The 17,370-nt window shown below is 24.4% G+C and overlaps 1 protein-coding gene across 2 annotated transcripts in view; it reads left to right on the plus strand.

Annotated features, from left to right (window-relative positions):
• The first annotated feature begins 617 nt into the window (after positions 1 to 617).
• The window catches only part of LOC134834648 (uncharacterized), a 40,053-nt gene continuing 23,300 nt past the window's right edge, over positions 618 to 17,370 (plus strand). Inside the window, exons 1-3 of one of the 2 annotated variants that reach the window (XM_063849383.1) lie at positions 618 to 832; positions 8,823 to 9,856; positions 17,030 to 17,138. In XM_063849383.1, coding sequence (XP_063705453.1) covers positions 9,251 to 9,856; positions 17,030 to 17,138 — 715 coding nt within the window. In that variant the 5' untranslated portion in view covers positions 618 to 832; positions 8,823 to 9,250. The remainder of the gene's footprint in view (positions 833 to 8,822; positions 9,857 to 17,029; positions 17,139 to 17,370) is intronic. The other variant, XM_063849384.1, reaches the window with a different exon arrangement.

Below are 17,370 nucleotides of genomic sequence, written 5' to 3' on the forward strand. Positions count from 1 at the left end.
ACAGAGCGCAAATTGCCTCTACATCGTCTCGTACTCGTAAAAGGGGGCAACCAACATATGACTTGTATGATTCATTCACGTTTTCTTAACGAAATTACGTGAAACGCGTTGACAAGAGGCTGGGCATTCGTTCTCTTCGTTGCCAAAAAAAAATTAAGTTTGGGGATCCATCAAAATAGACTTCACATGTTAATTACTTACGACCCGTAGCGTTATACGAGGTACGGAGGAAAAAAACCTGTTCTCTTCGCAAAAAGTACGACTTCCAACCGGAGATAAGTTTTTAAATTGCGATCAACTTGCTTCTATGTGTGCGAGTCGAGTTCATTCAACAAACAGATGTTATTTTTATAAATGTGTGTTTCGCTTCCAATGCGAACCTCAATGATTCATGAATTAGTCGAGAGGAAAAAAAAAGAGTCGTCAGTGTGTGAGTTTTTGTTCCGTACACACAGGTAACAAAAATAACATTGAATCAACAGGTAAGTGAAGCGATGTGAGTCGGTGTGTGTTTGTTTAATACTTCCATTCAAATTTCTTTTTAAGTATTAACTCAGTTTGCTTTTGTCCGTGTGCGCAACTTAACTTTACGTCGACGTCGGTTTAAAGTGAATTTTAGCATTTTTTTACAAGAACCACAAAAAAAAAACTTGCACATGTCGGTCACTTATTTCGTGCAAAAATTGTAAATTATTTTTAAAAAAATTAAGTCTCGACTTAAAAGTGAAAAAAAAGTAGAACAAAGTTTATCTCAGAAAAAAAACAAATAAATTAAAAAAAATATGTGCAACTCATGAATAATAATAAAATGTTAAATGGATCAAGTGCGTAGGTAAAGTTTTTTCTAAATAGTAAAAATATTAGTAAATAAACACGGGAACAGCTCAGAGATAAAAGAGAGAGAGAGCGAAAAAAAAACAGAACAGCCATAAAATTAATTGTTTGACAGTGATTTGTAAGTGAAATGAAGCGGAAAATTAAATTGAGTGTTTTCGTTGCTCGAACGAAGCGTGGCTAATTGTGGTTTCTAAGAGCCTTCAGGGCCAGTTAGATATGCTAAGAAACTCTTTTTTTTTGCGCCGTATGAACAATTGAAGGTAGCTGATGAAGTACTTTTTGTGTTTGAAAAGTGATTGAAATCTTGAGAAAAAAATCAAGGTGGTTTTAAAGTTGAATAAAGAACTTTGGAATGAACTTTGATCAAGTGAAAAAAAAATGTTTTTAAAAAATTATACAAAATTTAATAAAAAAAAATAAAATAAAAAAATAAAAAAAAAAATAAAAATAAAAAAATTTTAAAATATAAAAAAAAAATAAAAAATTGGAAAAAAATCTAAAAATTAAAAAAAAAATATTTTAAAATATTTAAAAAAAAATTTAAAAAAATTAATTTTAAAACCCTTTTTTTATCACAATTTTAAAAACAAAAAAATTATGAAAAAAAATTAATAAAATTTTGATGAACTTTTGAGTCAAATATAAAAAATTAATATTTAAATAAAATATTTTTTATTTTTTTTTTAAATTATTTTTAATTTAATCAATTAATTTTTCTTACTTGTAATTTTCAAAAAAAAAAAAAAAAAAGTTTAAATATGAAAAAAATCTTTACAATTTTTAAAGAAATTTAAAATTTTTCGAACATTTGTTAAATTTTATGTAAATTCACTTAAAATTGATCGATATTAAATAAAAATTGTTTAATTGTAATTCATGAGTCATCCAAGATAATCAAAAATTCAATTAAATTGGGCAAAAAAAAAAAATAAAAAAAATTTCACTTGAAACATTTTATTTTTAAATTTCCAAAAATATTTTTATTTTTTTTTTATATTTTAAAATATTTAATTTTAATTAATTATTTTTAATTAATTGAATAATTTATTTATAAATTAATTTATTTTAATTAAAAATTAATTAATTTAAGAAAATTAATTCATCAAAGTAAATTAAACTTAAACTTCAGACTCTGAAGTTCAGAGTAAATTTGTAACTTTTTTTATGAATTTAAAAAAATTTAACAAATTTTTTTCTATCAAGAATTATAAATTTTCAAATATTTTTACTAAAATTTGTTCAATTAGCAAAAATTGAACAAATTTCAGTAAAATATTTGAAAATTCATAAATCTTGATAAATGACTTAACTTAAGCTTTCTTACGTTCATATAAAAAAATTTACAGGATTTGACCTTAATAAAAATTTTTTAAAGGTAAAAAGTAAAAAATACATAAATGACTAAATTTGGATCAAAAATGACCTTCAAACAACCTTGATCCTTTCAAAACATTTTAAAACTTAAAAATTCACTTAAAATCAATAAAAAAATCAACTTTGAACTTTTAATAATTCAATTAAATTCCATCTAGAACAAAAACTTTTAACTTTTATTGATTAACTCCCACATAAAATTTGCAACGAACCGATTTCTCAAGAAGAAATTTTATTGAGTCTACAATCGTTTTTAGACAAAAAAAAAATTAAAATAAAACATCTCGAGGCTTTCGTGTTCGGTTCAATCATCGTCATAACTCTTGCCTTCACGCAATCAGAAAACTAAAATTTCTTTGTTTCAAATGCATCAAACTCTTTTTTTTTCTCTTCATCTTTTGTGTGTTCGTCAAGTCGAGAGTTGAGCGTTGATGGCACCACGTAAACAAAGTTTTTTTTTTTGTAAAGTTATATAACAGCGAACACAGCTTGGATCGTAATCATTTATTGTCTGAATGAGTTTTGTTTTTTATTTATCGTGTAGATATAATTTATAGTTGTTTTTAAAATAATATAATGAATATCGAGTTGAGTTCAGTTGAGTGTATGAGTTTTTTTTTGTTCTATCGATAAATGGTACGAAAGGTACACGATAGAGATAAAAATAAATAATAATAATACAACATTGTATTTTTTTCATATTTTTTTTTGTGTTCAATACTTTTTTTGTGTTTCTATGCCTCGACTATCGACAGAAGTTGTAAATAATAATAAGTTGTTGAATATGTTTGGAGCGATGTGTGAAATGCTTGGTTTGGATGAATTGGAAAAAAGGTATTGAACTGAAAAAATTTTTATAATTAATGAGTTTCAGCATCAGGACAAAAGTTTCAATTTAATTGCTTTTCATAGACAAGAAACTGATCCTGCGGTGAAGAGGATTCAGAGCTAAAAAGAAAAAAATAAAAATAAAACGTGACCTTTCATAAACTCATAAACAATTTTACAAAAACATAAAAAAAATAACATGAGCAATACTTGCATGATAAAATTTTGCGCGAAGAAACATTGTAAGGAGGAATTTTAATGGACACAGTCTTTGCAATTATTATTATACTTCCCATCGTTTACTTTGGCGATCGTTCTTCATCATTGCAAGTATTGAGTTCTTGCGGATTTTTAAAGTCGTCGTCAGTGTTGAGAAATGAAAGCGGATTTCTGAAATTAAAAAAAAGTTTTAAGTTAAAATTCAAAATTAAAAAAAAAAAAATAAAAAAAAAATAATTAATGAAAAATAAATTATTTTAATTAAAATAATAAAAATTTTCAAAGTAAATTAATTTTTTATTTTCAAAAAAATATTAAATTAATTAATTTTAATAATTATTTTTTTTTATTTTAAAAATAAATATTTGATTTAAAATATAAAATTTTAATAAAAATTTAAAAAAAATTTTTTTCTCTTTATTTTTAAAATTTTAAATAATTATTAAATTAAATATGAAAAAAAAAATAAAATAATAATTTTTAAAAAAATTAAGGTTTTTGTGGTAATAAGAATTAAAGATTTTTTGATGAATAATATTTTTTTCTAATTAATTTTATTTAAAATTATTTTATTTTAAAATTTTTAAATATTATAATTTTAAATAAAATAATTTTATTTTTGTTTAATTTTTAAAATTTTCAAATATTTTTCGAATTTTTTAATTTTGAAAAAAAAAATCTTTTGATATGAAAAATAATATTAATAATATTAAGTATAAATATTAAGTCTCAAATATATTTTGATTTTTTTTATTAAAAAAAAATTATTTTCAAATAAAAATAAAAAAAAAATAAATATAAAAAAAATAAAAAAAAAAAATTTAAAGTTAAATTAGAAAAAATAATTAATTAAATTAAAAATATTTAAATAAAAAAAATTAAATTGAATTTAAAATTAATTATATTAAATAAATTAAATTAATTAATTAATTTTTGTAAAATTTTGAAGATAAGAAAAAAAATTTTCTTAATATTTTTTGACTTGATATTAAATTTTTATGTACTTTAATTATTTTTTTAATTAAAAAAAAATTAAATTTAATTTTTTTTTATAAAAAAATCAATAAGCTCAAAATCGATTTTTTCATTAAAAAACATTTCGAAACGCAAAATTGTATGATGCATTGGCAAAATACCTTCTGTGTCGGTTAGTTATTAATGTTATTTCACCGCTGCGTTCAAAGAGCCAAAGCAAAAGCGTTACAGGTCGTTTTCGTTCGGAGTGTATATCTAATAATTGCATTGCCGTGCATGATGTTAGCTACGCAGTAAAAGGAACAAAAAAAAAAGAAGAAGATTTAAAAGATTATTATCGCAACCTCCCTTTTCCTTGTGATTTTCTGCACTTTGTGCATGGATGAACGTTCTGACATGCTGATATTTATTGCACTCCCGTTCAGTTTTTTTCTTTCTCTTGTTTGTGTTTGTAAGTTTTTTTACGCTTCTTTCTACTTGTGTGCTGCTTATTTTTAAGTTAAACACGGTTATTGTTGTTCCCTCTTCTCGCTTTTCATGCATTTTGCAGCAGCAAGCAAAACACTTTGTTATAATTTGATTATTGCATGACGCTCCGTTGTTGCAGTTATTGCGGGACGGTTGAAACTTAAATGGCTGCTAAATCCCCTTTTTTGTGTTTATTTTTGCAAATGAAACGAGTGCGAGCGAAAGATTTCACTGTTCAATAAATTATTTTGGTAACGCCTTGTCCATTTCCTTTTCTCTGAAATATTTTTTTAGAAGAAATTCATTAAAAATAGTACTTGAAATAGAAAAATTTAAAAAAAATCAATTATAAAAAATTCCATTTTTGAATTAAAATTAAATTTTTAAATTTGAATTAATTGAAAAAAAAAAAAAAAAAAAAAATAATTAAAAAAAATTAAAAAATAAATTATTAAAAAAGTCCATTTATTAAATAATAAAAATTAAAAATAATTTTAAAAAAAAATTAAATAAATTAAAAATTTAAATAAAAAATAATTTTTAATTTGTGTTATTTAATTTAAATAATTAAATTAAAAATTAATTAAACTAATTAGAAAATTTTAAAAAAAATATTAAAATAATTATAATTTAATAATTATTTAATAAATAATTTAAATTATTTTTAATTATTTTAAAAATAAAAATTATTTTTAATTATTTTATAAATAATTTATAATTATTTAAATATTTTTTAAAATTTAAAATTTTCTAATTAGTTTAATTAATTTAATTATTTAATTTAAATAACACAAATTAAAAATTATTTTTTATTTAAATTAATATTAATTTTTAAAATTATTTTTAATTTTTTTCAATTTTAATTTTTATTTAATTTTATTTTTTTTTAATAAATTTTTATTTTTTTTTTTTTTTTAATTTTTTTTATAATTTAATTTTTTTTTATTTAATAAATAGATCTGATTCAAGGCAATTTTTGATTTAAAAAAATCAAAATTTCAACAAAAATTGCAACTCATGCTATTACATCGCTTCTAATTCAAACGAAAAACTAAATAAACAAACGAACGATTGAAAAAAAATTTCCAGCGAAGCGATAATTTGATAAACCGCACGTGAAATCCTTCAAACATTGCGACATTGATGCAGTCATATCAGTTTTTTTTTGCAATCTATTAGTCTAGTAGTCGATCAATCCAACAAGGCTAGTCGATAAAATAAAAAAAAATACCAAAACAACACTTTGAGATTAGATAAGCCACAGAACATTTTGCGGCGATTGCTTCGTCACTTTTCGTCGTCGTTGTCGCACCTTTTTGTCTGATTCGTCGAAATTTTTATTGCTCGCCTGCCTGTGTTAATTACATTTCAACAGCGAGTGCCTGATGACAAATTAACGACAAGCCGATCAATGATTTCACTCTTGAGAAGCAAAAACAAAAAAAAAATGTGGCACACATCAACATTTCATTAAATCATTTCATTTATCGTCGAATCATAAACATAAAAAGCGAGATAAAAATTACAATTACAGAGCGAACGCGAGTCGCAATAAAAACAAAAAGAATCGCCATGTAAAAGTTAATGAATGGATATCAATAATTGCTGTTGTTGGAGTTTATGTGCATGTTAACGAGCGAAATGGAGTAAATTAGTGACATTTCTCAGAAAGCTTTTTTTTTACTTTGCGAAAGTGCCAATTAAAAATCATAAAAAAATAATTTTTAAAAGTAAAACTTTCATAATTTTTTATTTTTTCTCACTAATTATGATTTTTTACTTCAATTTGAAAAAAAAAAAATTTTGAGGAGTATCAAAATGTGAAGTGAGGAGTGAAAAAATAGTAAATTTCACATTTTTGTACTCCTCATTTCACAATTTTGATCCTAAAATTCATAAGAATTCTAAAATCGACTTCAAAAGTCAAATAAATAAATTTTAAGGCATGAGGAGTATCAAAATGTGAAATGAGGAGTACGAAAATGTGAAATTCTCAATTTTTATTCAATTTTGAAGTTCAAATTCATGTAAATTTACTTCAAAAGTCAAATAAAAAAATTTTTAAGACATGAGGAGTATCAAAATGTGAAATGAGGAGTACAAAAAAGTGAAATTTCTATTTTATCCACGAAGTATAAATTGTGAAATTCAATAAAATGATCTTTCAATACACGAAAAATAAGAAAATATGAAAAAGAGGAGTACAAAAAAGTAAAATTTGCTATTTTAGAGCACGAGGAGTATAGAATTGTGAAATGAGGAGTACAAAAATGTAAAATTAGCTTAACTCAAAGAAAAATCGCTCCATTCAACTTTTATTTTCGACTTTAAATCGTTCAATTAATCTGATTTCGTCACACTTTGAAGTCCAAATCAATATCTCAGCTGTTTTTCGAGAGATAAGAAACAATTAATATTTTTTTTATTTATTTGGAACACAGATGCGTGTTAGTTCACAGGTAGTACGAAAAGTGTCTCATCACACACAAACACAAATTTTTATTTATAGCTCATACGAAAAAAAAAATACAAAAAAAAAGATGAAGGTCACACAAAAAAAAGTTGTTTACCTGTGTGTTGTGCATTGTTTTGTTATTAAAAGGTGCATGTGTCGAACATCTGCTGTTCTATTTTTATTTACAATTCAAGAGAAATTCTGTTGAGATTTATTTCGATAAAGAGCCATTTAAATTGATTCGACGGAAATGCAAGAACAGACGTGTATCGTGTATCACTTTTTCTTCATGGTTAATGGAGAGATGGACCTAATCCGAAAATTATTACTTTTTTTTTTGGTTTTTTAGAACATCCGTAGAACATTACTCACCTTTGCTATGTAATTAAGTAATTTTTCAAAATGATGAAATCGATCGTAAATGTATTTCCGGATGTTAGTTAGGCATTGTTTCGATGATTTCGGAACCAAAAATGTTGAAAGTGTAAAAAGTTTTAATACAGGAAATGCATGGAATATGATGAAATTCAATTTTTAAAATTTTTGTTTGAGTTAAAAATTTTGTTAATTTTAAAATAATTTTATTTTTTGAACAAAAAATATTTTAAAATTTATTTTTCAATTTTTTTTATTAATTAAATTAATTAAAAATTAATTAATTAAATTTTTTAAAGTTCTGTAATTTTGAATATTTTTTTAATAACAAATTATTTCTTAATTTTAAATTTTGTTTAATTTATAAAAAAAAATCAATTTTATTTTTCTAATTTTTTTAACAAAAAATATGAAATTTTAAAAAATTATTAAAATTTTTAAATAAAAATTAATATTTTTTATATATTTCTTAATATTTTGCAATTAATTTTGATTTATTTAGAATTAATTTTTTTAATTAATTAATTTAATTTAAATTTTTTTTAAAGTTCTAAAATTTTTAATTTTTTATTACTTAATTTTTAATTTTTAAATTGATTTTATTTTTTAATTTTTTTAAAATTTAAATAAATTTTTATTTATAAAGAATTAATATTTTAATTAAATAATTTAATTTAGAATTTTTTTATAATTCTATAATTTTTATTTTTTTTTATTTAATTTTTAATTTTACTTCTGAATTTTTTAAAATTCTTTAAATGATAAATTTTATTTTTTTTATTAATAAAAATTAATTCAATTTTTTTTAATTCTATAATTTTAAATAGGTATTTTTTTAATTTATTAATTTTTAACATTTAAAAAAAAACAAATAAAATAATTAAATTTATCAAGTTAAAAAGGATTTAAAAAATCTTTTGTTGTGATTTAAAATTGTCACAATCAAATATAATCGATTTCAGTTCAAATATTAATCCAACTCAATTTTTTCGTTAAATAATTCATTTAAAAAAATAAAATAAAAACATTGTTTGAATTTCATATTCATAATAGTATTAAAAATATTACATTTTACTACTGAAAAAATATTAAAAAAAATAAATGAAAATTTAAATCGTTATTAACTTTTTACATTCAACGACGGATTATAGATTGGTTCACATTTCGTTATTTAATAATTTTTGCATCAAATCCGCTCTCTGTAACCATTTGTGTACAATTTTCCAATTCTCCAGCTTATTTGAAATTTCATAAGTTAAATAACTTTTTTTTTGTTTTTATTTTTTTTCAGTAATTCCCTGCGTTCAAATATTGATTGGCGGTCTCCAATCGCATCGCATGAATGTTAACGGCAGCAATCATATGCAAATAATCAAATGAAAAAAGAGACAAAAAAGTAAAGTGCAATCAAATAAAAAAAAAAGTTTCGCAAAAAAAGGTTGATTTTTGATTTTTTTTCAGTGCAACAGTCCTGATCAAACATCAGAGAAAAAAATAATAAAAATAAAAAAAATAGCAACAAGCCAATGTTTGTGTTTTAAAATAGTCAAATAAAATCGAGTGTACTTGAATACAAAATAAGCGAAAAGATATCGAGAGGAAGTCAAGTGAAAAGAAAAATATTTACCAATTTCGTGTTAAAAGTGATAAGAAGTCATTTTATGTTTTCTGAAGTTGAAATTCCGCAAGAGAAAAGTGTCTCTAATCGCTTCCATTTAAATGCCGCCGCAAATTAAGCAGATTCTTGCATCGTCCTCGGCATCCATGAAGAATACGTTAACCGAAAGAATGCAATCTCGCGATCATCCGCTCAACCGTTCGACGCGCCCTCTGCTGGAACGGAAACATTTCGCGCCACAACCGCCCAAACGCAAAAGCCCCGAACGAAAAATGTACGGCTTTAATGACTTCAATTCGATTCCGCGGCAATACGATAGTTTAAATACGCGCGTTAACATGTATGGCGACAGCGATTTCGTCTTTAGTGACACGAATCACGAGCCGCGATACAAAAATCAAATTAACGATTCGGATTCGTCGTCGTCGGATTTTGAGACACCGAAGGCAATGCGAAAACATGACTTTTCGTGGAAACCATTGCCGCCTCCGCCAACGACAAATAATGGTACATCACAAGTTCGCGGTTCTCCATTGCCGCCATCCCGACAAATTATCACAGCAGACACCGAAGGACCCTTTGTGTTTGGCGTGCATTCGCAAAATTCCTTCTTGCCTGCGTATGCTGCGAACAATAATAAAAGTATTAACACTGTGATACCCAAGCAATATGGGAAATTCATCGATGTGAGTCCAAATACGAGCCAGGTAATTATTTTGTTTACTTTTCAGCTTTTTTTATTGATTTTTTAATTTGCACTCAATTGAAATGCGAGTTGATGAACAGCGTGAAATTGAAAATAATTCAATAATAACGAGACTGTATGGGAAAATTTATGGAATATTTTTGGCTAATAATGTTCATGTTTTGTTAATTATGTGAAATTATTTTTATTTTTAAATCGATACTTTTGATATTATTTTAAAAATATTTAAAATTACGTTTTTAAGAGCCCTTAAATTTTTTATTATTTTTTTTTATTAAAAAAATTTTTTGAAAATATTTGAGATTTCAAAAAAATTTTAATTAAGATAAAAGACATAAGTTCTTCATTTTTTGATTCATTTATAAAATTTTTTTAAAAATGAAAAATATGAACCCTTGTTTTATGGTTTTTAGTTCGCGTTAATTTATTTTTTCTTTATTTAATAAAATTAAAAAAAAAATTTTTTTTCTTTTTTGAAAATTTTCTAAAATAGAGAAATATTTATAAATTAACGCGAACTAAAAACCATAAAACAAGGTTTCAATTTTTTTCAAAAAAAAAAAAAAAAATTTTTAAAATTTTTTTTTTAAAAATTAAAAAATATTTTTTTTTTAAGAAAATTAAAAAAAATAAGAAAAAGTTTTTTTTCTTTTTTGAAAATTAAAAAAAAAAATTAAATTTGAGAAAAAAATAAGAATTTTTTTTCTCTATTATAAAATTTAAAAAAAAAATTAAAGAATTTTTTTTTCTTTTTTTTTTATTAAAAAAAATAAAATCAGAAGAATTTAATTTTTGTTTTGGAAAATTAAAAAAAAAAAATTAAAAATTTTTTGTTTTCTTTTTTAGAAAATTTTAGAAAATCTTTGGAAACGAATTAAAAATACGCTTTTATAAAAATTCCATAATAATTATTTTTTTTTACTTTTCCATACTGTCGCGTTGTCAATCAATTGAGTTATGCTACTAGCTGATAAATTCATAATAATAATTGAACTGAATGAATTAATTTTTAAACTTTTTTAATGATGTGACTCTCGCATGATGTGAGTTGACACGAAAAGTTATTTATGACGAGAATCCGTGGCAACCGTTGTCATCGTTATTTCTATATGCAAAGAGTATAAAAGGTTACCTCTTTTCCATGTATCTATTTGATCCACAAATATTTCATTAACTTTCATAGGTAGACCTTTACCAAAATTACAACACCAAAAAACAAAAAAGAGACGTTTCGTAACAGCTTTTACATCGTGCTTCGATGCTTGTTTGTAATTAAACAAACGATATACACCTTTTGCTCGAAAGTCAAATGCGATCCATTCAGACAAGTCGTTGTTATTTATCCATCTCTTACACACTACTTGATGTTGATGTGTGATGGCTGTCATTAACAGTGTGTTTATCCGAAAAATCTTTCGGAAGACATGCATGATGAGAACGAGCAGTGCACTTGATTGATGATTGATGACGATGAGGCGTGTATGTTTTGTGTCGACAATGTGCGACGATGATTCACCAAAAGAGAGTGAAGCAACGATTTTCGGTTATAATTAAATTGTTTTCTTTGTTTGAGTCGGACAGGAGCGTAGATGCATGGAAGTACATTGGGGGGTATTGTTCTCTTTGAGTAATTTTAGTCAAAGGAAGTTTTCAGAAATTTTGCATCCAAAGGTTTATTTTCTTCTTTCTCTTTGCCGAAGATTCATTTTATTGTTATAGAAATAGAGAATTTTGAAAATTTGCTTCTCAGTAGAAGTTCTTCATAATATGTTCTCATTCCTTTGATTCCTTTTGTTTTTCTGAATATGTCTCTTAATACTTTGTCTTAAAACAGAAGAGACTATTAACTTTTGAGAACATAGTAGGAACTTAGTATTTTATCGATTTGCAGTATCTTTTTAATTTTTAGTTTCAATAAATGGTCTTCCATACATATAACAGAAAGAATCGAAGTCTTTAAGAAAAATCGTTGAGTAGTTTAGCCGGATCAGGTTGTTCATATATCTCTTATTCCGATTCCATCAAAAGTATTTGTTCTTGGGCTCTTCTTTTGAATTATATTTTAAGAATTTCATCATAAATTTCTAACTTTCTAAATCTATAAAGCTTTTGTTTTTAGTTCTTCTCTAAGAGAATTAAATTTCTTGTTTGATAGTTCCTCTAATTTTGCAAGTACATAAGAATTATCCATAGTTCCATTAGTGAGAGCCTGTAAAAGAAACAATAAAAAAGGTTTAAGTTAAAAATGTATAAGATATTTTTGAAATAAGCGGAAAATAAATATTTATTTTTTTTAAACATTAAAGATCTTGTAAAGATGTTAGCGAAAAAAATTGATGAAAAAAAATTTCAGCCAAAATCCTCTTATTATGAGGGCTCATGTACCCATTTTTGAAAATTGAGTTCTTCTCAAATTGAAGGTTTTGTCATTAGAAACAACTTTTGTTTTGGACTTTTTCTAAATTTTGCGTTTTCGATGTACAGGAGCCATTTAAAGATGTTAGCAAAAAAAATTGATGAAAAAAAATTTAAGTCAAAATCCTCTTATTATGGGGGCTTACGGTTCAAAATTAAGCTAGATCACGGTTTTCCGTCTCAAATTGAAGGTTTTGGCATTAGAAACAACTTTTGTTTTGGACTTTTTCTAAATTTTGCGTTTTCGATGTAAGGATAAAGATGTTAGCGAAAAAAATTGATGAAAAAAAATTTAAGTCAAAATCCTCTTATTATGAGGGCTCACATACCGATTTTTCAAAATTAAGCTAGATCACGGTCAAAATGAAGGTTTTATTGTTAGGTTGGACTTTTTCTAAATTTTGCGTTTTCGATGTACAGGAGCCTTTTAAAGATGTTAGCAAAAAAAATTGATCATAAAAAAAATTTAACCAAAATCCTCTTATTATGAGGGCTTACTTATCAATTTTTAAATTCTTAAAATTTTAATTCTTAAAATTTATGACAGTTTTCTTAAAATTTTATTAAATTATAGATTATAGAACAAAATTTAGAAAAAAATTAAACAAAAAAGTCGAATATCTTGAATCTGAACTTGTTAAAAGGTTTTTAATCATTTCTACCAAATTTTAAGTTCATTAAAAAATCCCCCTTTTCTTTTAATAAAGCTACGCCCCTGATTTAATGTCAACATTTCTACTAAAGCCAAGCAATCATTAACGTTCAAAAATAGAAAACTGTTATAAATTTAATAAAACTTACTAACGAGCTGGAAATTGCTTTTGACCAAAAATAAAAATGAAAATCTAAAAATAGCAATCAATATCAACTATTTTCTACTCAATCGATCGTTTGTTTTTCGATATAGTTTGAGGCAATTTATGTTTATGCCGTAAGTTGTTGACCATTAATTGCATTTTCATTGAGTTCCTACGCCCGAAAACTCGTATCTAATGATGAATAAATTGATAAAGTTTGAGGCCAGTTGTTGTAAGTTTTTCGGTCCCAATCAAAGTTAATTAAGGTAAATTGCTCGTTTCCACAATTCAACTGCCCGTTTTGATGGGACTCCCAAGCAGTTTCTCTATTTCTCTCTCACTTTTTGTTAACATAAATTTTTAATGACGACTCATAACAATTATCGCAGCAGCAACAAGCGATGATGATGACGACTGCACGTTTTGTTACAAACCTAAAAAAAACAAAATAAAATAAAATTACGAGATATATTGAAAGTTTGTAACATTCCATGTGATGTGAGTAATAATCATCATCATCTCCGTTTGTCTTATGGAGAATGTTAAATTTTTATGGTTATTGTCAAAAGTTTTGGTTCAATAAAATTTGTGGAATATTTGTGTCGAGTTGAGAGCAATTTCAGTTCCCGGGCATCCATTTATGACTTAATTAGCTAATTTTCCTTGTCTAGATGTGTGACGACGAAAGCCTTTTTACCACTTTAACAGCCTTTCAGCGCCTTTTACGGTACTCTCGGTTTTTTTCAAAGATAATTTATGTCTTTTCTGGGCAAGGGAGGCAGCTGTAAGCACACACACGTAAATTTATGGCACACAAAAAATAAATGGTTCTCGGTAGAACGTGTGTGTTTGTTGGAAGAGGAAGAGCATTTCGTGATAAATACATAAAAAAAACCTTTATTTGTGGCATGAGAATGGCAAACCACAGAAAAAAATAAGTCGGAAGTGGTTTTCATGAAATTTGATTTCGAGTCATTTTAGCGGATTTCGATTTGAAAATTTTTGAATTAAAAAAAATCTTCCAAAATTATCGCTTAAATTTTATTTAAAAAAATAATTAAATTAAAATAATTAAATATAAAGAAAATTAAAAATTTAATTAATTTTTTTAAAAAAAATTAAAAATTAAAAAAAAAATTAAAAAAAAAAATTAAATAAAATTTTTAAAATTATGTTGAAGTTAAATTAAATAAAAAAAAATTAATTCAAAACTAAAAATATAAAAAAAAATTAATTTAAAAATTTAATTAAAAAAAATAATTTAATAATTTAAATAATTTAAAATAATTTAAAATAATTAATAAATAAAATAAAATAAAAAATTAGTTAAATAAAAAAATAATTTATTTAATAAATTTTATTAATTTTATTTTTTAATTAATTTTAAATAAAAAAAATTAATATTTTTAATTTTTCAATTTTTTTTTGTTTTAATAAGAGAATTTTTAAACTCCTCAAACATAATTAAATTTAACGGACTGAATTCAATTTTTAGTATTAAAATTTTTCCTCTATAATGCGCTTCGAAAATAAAAAAATAACAAAAAAGCGACCAAAATATGTTATAAATTTACTTTTATACCGAAAAAACGGCTTTCAAAGCTTATCTCTCGCCGTTTAAAAGCATATTGTTTATGATTTACCGCACAGATTTTACGATAGATGAGGCATAATAAACCCGGGCTTTACAGAGAAGTTTAAGGAGGTTTCCCAAAAAATCAATTAAAAGATGATCCGAGAGGCGCGTCGTCGATTTAAAACAAGAAAAAAAGAAGATTTATGACGCGATTACCGTTCCACACACTATTCACAAACTTTCTTCTTTATTTTTTTTTTTTGTTTAACTTTTTTTTTCTTTGTCGAAGCGTAACAGTCAAAAAATTAAATAGAGACCTGCAGGTTTTGTAGTTCTTTAAAAAGTTTTCCATCATTTTGCAAAAAGTTTCGTTACAACCCGAAAAGAAAAACTTTTCGTACTTCTTTAAACAACACTTTTAACGTTCCTTAAATATTATTTTCTTCTTTTTCGCAAAGTACCAAGAAAGTATAATGTGAGTGAAGAAACCGATCCGCACCGTTATTATTATACACTATCATTATTAACTTTTTTTTCGTTGCTGCAGACACTTTTTGCTGTAAAGCGAATTGTAAGAGTTGCCTGCTTTTGTTTCACTTTATTATTATAATTCCGACAAAAAAAAATTCATTCAATCAAGCATCACTCTACTCTGCTATCGTCGTCGCCAACAAAACAGACAAGGTATACGAAAGAAGCTTCATCAAGCTAGTTAACACTCTGAAATATTTTTGCAAAAATTTTTTTTACTTACAATTTTTTTTTTTAGGTAGATGCAATTATCAAAAATGTTTCATATTTCATTTTTTTTAATTATAAAAAAATATATATTTTTTTAAAGAAAAAAAATATTTGAAGAAAAATTTCTTATAGCTTTGATGCTAAATCAAAAAATTTCAATTAGAAATATTTAAAATTAAAAAAATTTTTTTGAAATTTGGAAATTGCCTTTTTGCTAATTCAATTTTCTTAAATCATATTCAATAACAAAAGTAAGCTCGACATTTTAAAAATTTTGATTTTGTTTGAATAAATTAAAAACAATTAAATTTGAAAATTACTTTCTGCTAATTCAAATTCAAAAATAATAAAAATAATAAAAAAAAATTTAAACTAAATAAGTATTCAAAAGACATTTCATAAAAAATTGTTAAAAATTTGTAAATCGCCTTATCGCTAATTCAATATTCAAAACTACGATTTTATCAACAAGAAAATCAAAATTTCTTTGAGCAATTTGTATAAAATTTAAAATAATGAAATTTGAGAATCGCTCTTCGCTAATTCAATTTTTATAAATCATTATTCAAAAAGCTTACTTAGAATTTCTTTAAAGTTGCCTTTTTGCTAATTCAAATTAAAAATTTAACATTTTTTTTTAAATTGAAAAAAATTACTAAAAATTTGTAAATCGCCTTCTTGTTGATTCAATATTCAAAAATTTCATTTTTAGCTTAATTTTTTTTTAAATTTGTATAAAATTTAAATTAAAAAATTTGAGAATTGTTTTTTGCTAATTCAAATAAAAAATTTAAAATTTTTTTTTTGAAAAATTAAGCAAAATAAATTTTCAAAAAATCCATAGGAAGTTTCAAAACGAAAACATTTTTTTAAAATTTGAAAATCGCTTTTTCGCTAATTCAAATATTAGTTTAAAAAGAGAAACATTTTCGCAAATTGCTCCAACCTTGCTCAAATATATTTTACATGAAAATATATTTTTTCGTTGAAACTTTATATTTAACGCATACCTTTAAGGCATCACCATTAAAATTGACGCCATTTAATGCTTTGTAATTTACAACGTCGACAACGCAGTTTGGCAAAAAAAATGACGAATGAAGAATGGCACCGTTCGCCGCCAGTACTCGAAGCTGATGGCGGTAAAAAAGGTTTTATTATAATTCTTTTCCTGCGAATTCGACTGAAGCACGAGTCGCTTTTTGGTGTAATGAACATCATCATGCTTTTGATGAATAATTTAACAAGTCCAGTTTTGTGCATAAAAAATTTCTTTTTATAGAAAAATAAAAAAATCCTCGAAAAGAGGCGAACCTTAACTATACTTTTAGCAAAGTAGGTACGAGCAAAAAAAAAATCATAATAATAACGTAAAACTGAACTACTTTTATCATTATATCCATCATCAACACAAAATATTAAATTTTTTTCGTTTCACTCTACTCACCGAATGAACCTAAATAGAGCATTGCATCGCATCCTTTTCCACGCCATTTATACTTTGTGATGCAGTAATTTTCTGTCGTTATATAATGTCGGTGCATTGCAGTCTCTAATTAACTTGAATATACGATGATGATGATGATGTTGTTGTAGAGTTGATACTGATCAGTTTATTTTTCTTTTTTTTTTTTTGCTGTTTTAGTCTCAAAGTGATACGAGTCCCAATTCAAAGGTTGTGAACAAGGAAAGACGATGGCTGTTGCTGAACAAGAAGAATAAGCGACGATTCCAAGCGAAAGCTGATAAAAAAGGTAAGAGATGATTTTAGAATTTAAAATGAAAAAATTATGAGTAAACAAGTGCTTTGACTGAAAAATTTAAATATTTAGATTTCTTGTCTCGTTAGTTTTTTTTATGAAAAATTATGTTTAGTTTTTCACAATTTTATACTCCTCACTGAATTTTTGATAACTTTCAAAGTTTTTCAAATAAAATATCTCAAGTTTTTAACTGATTTCACATTTTAGTACTCCTCATTTGTTA

The sequence above is a fragment of the Culicoides brevitarsis genome, chromosome 3, assembly GCF_036172545.1.
Source record: "Culicoides brevitarsis isolate CSIRO-B50_1 chromosome 3, AGI_CSIRO_Cbre_v1, whole genome shotgun sequence".
Classification (NCBI taxonomy): domain Eukaryota; kingdom Metazoa; phylum Arthropoda; class Insecta; order Diptera; family Ceratopogonidae; genus Culicoides; species Culicoides brevitarsis.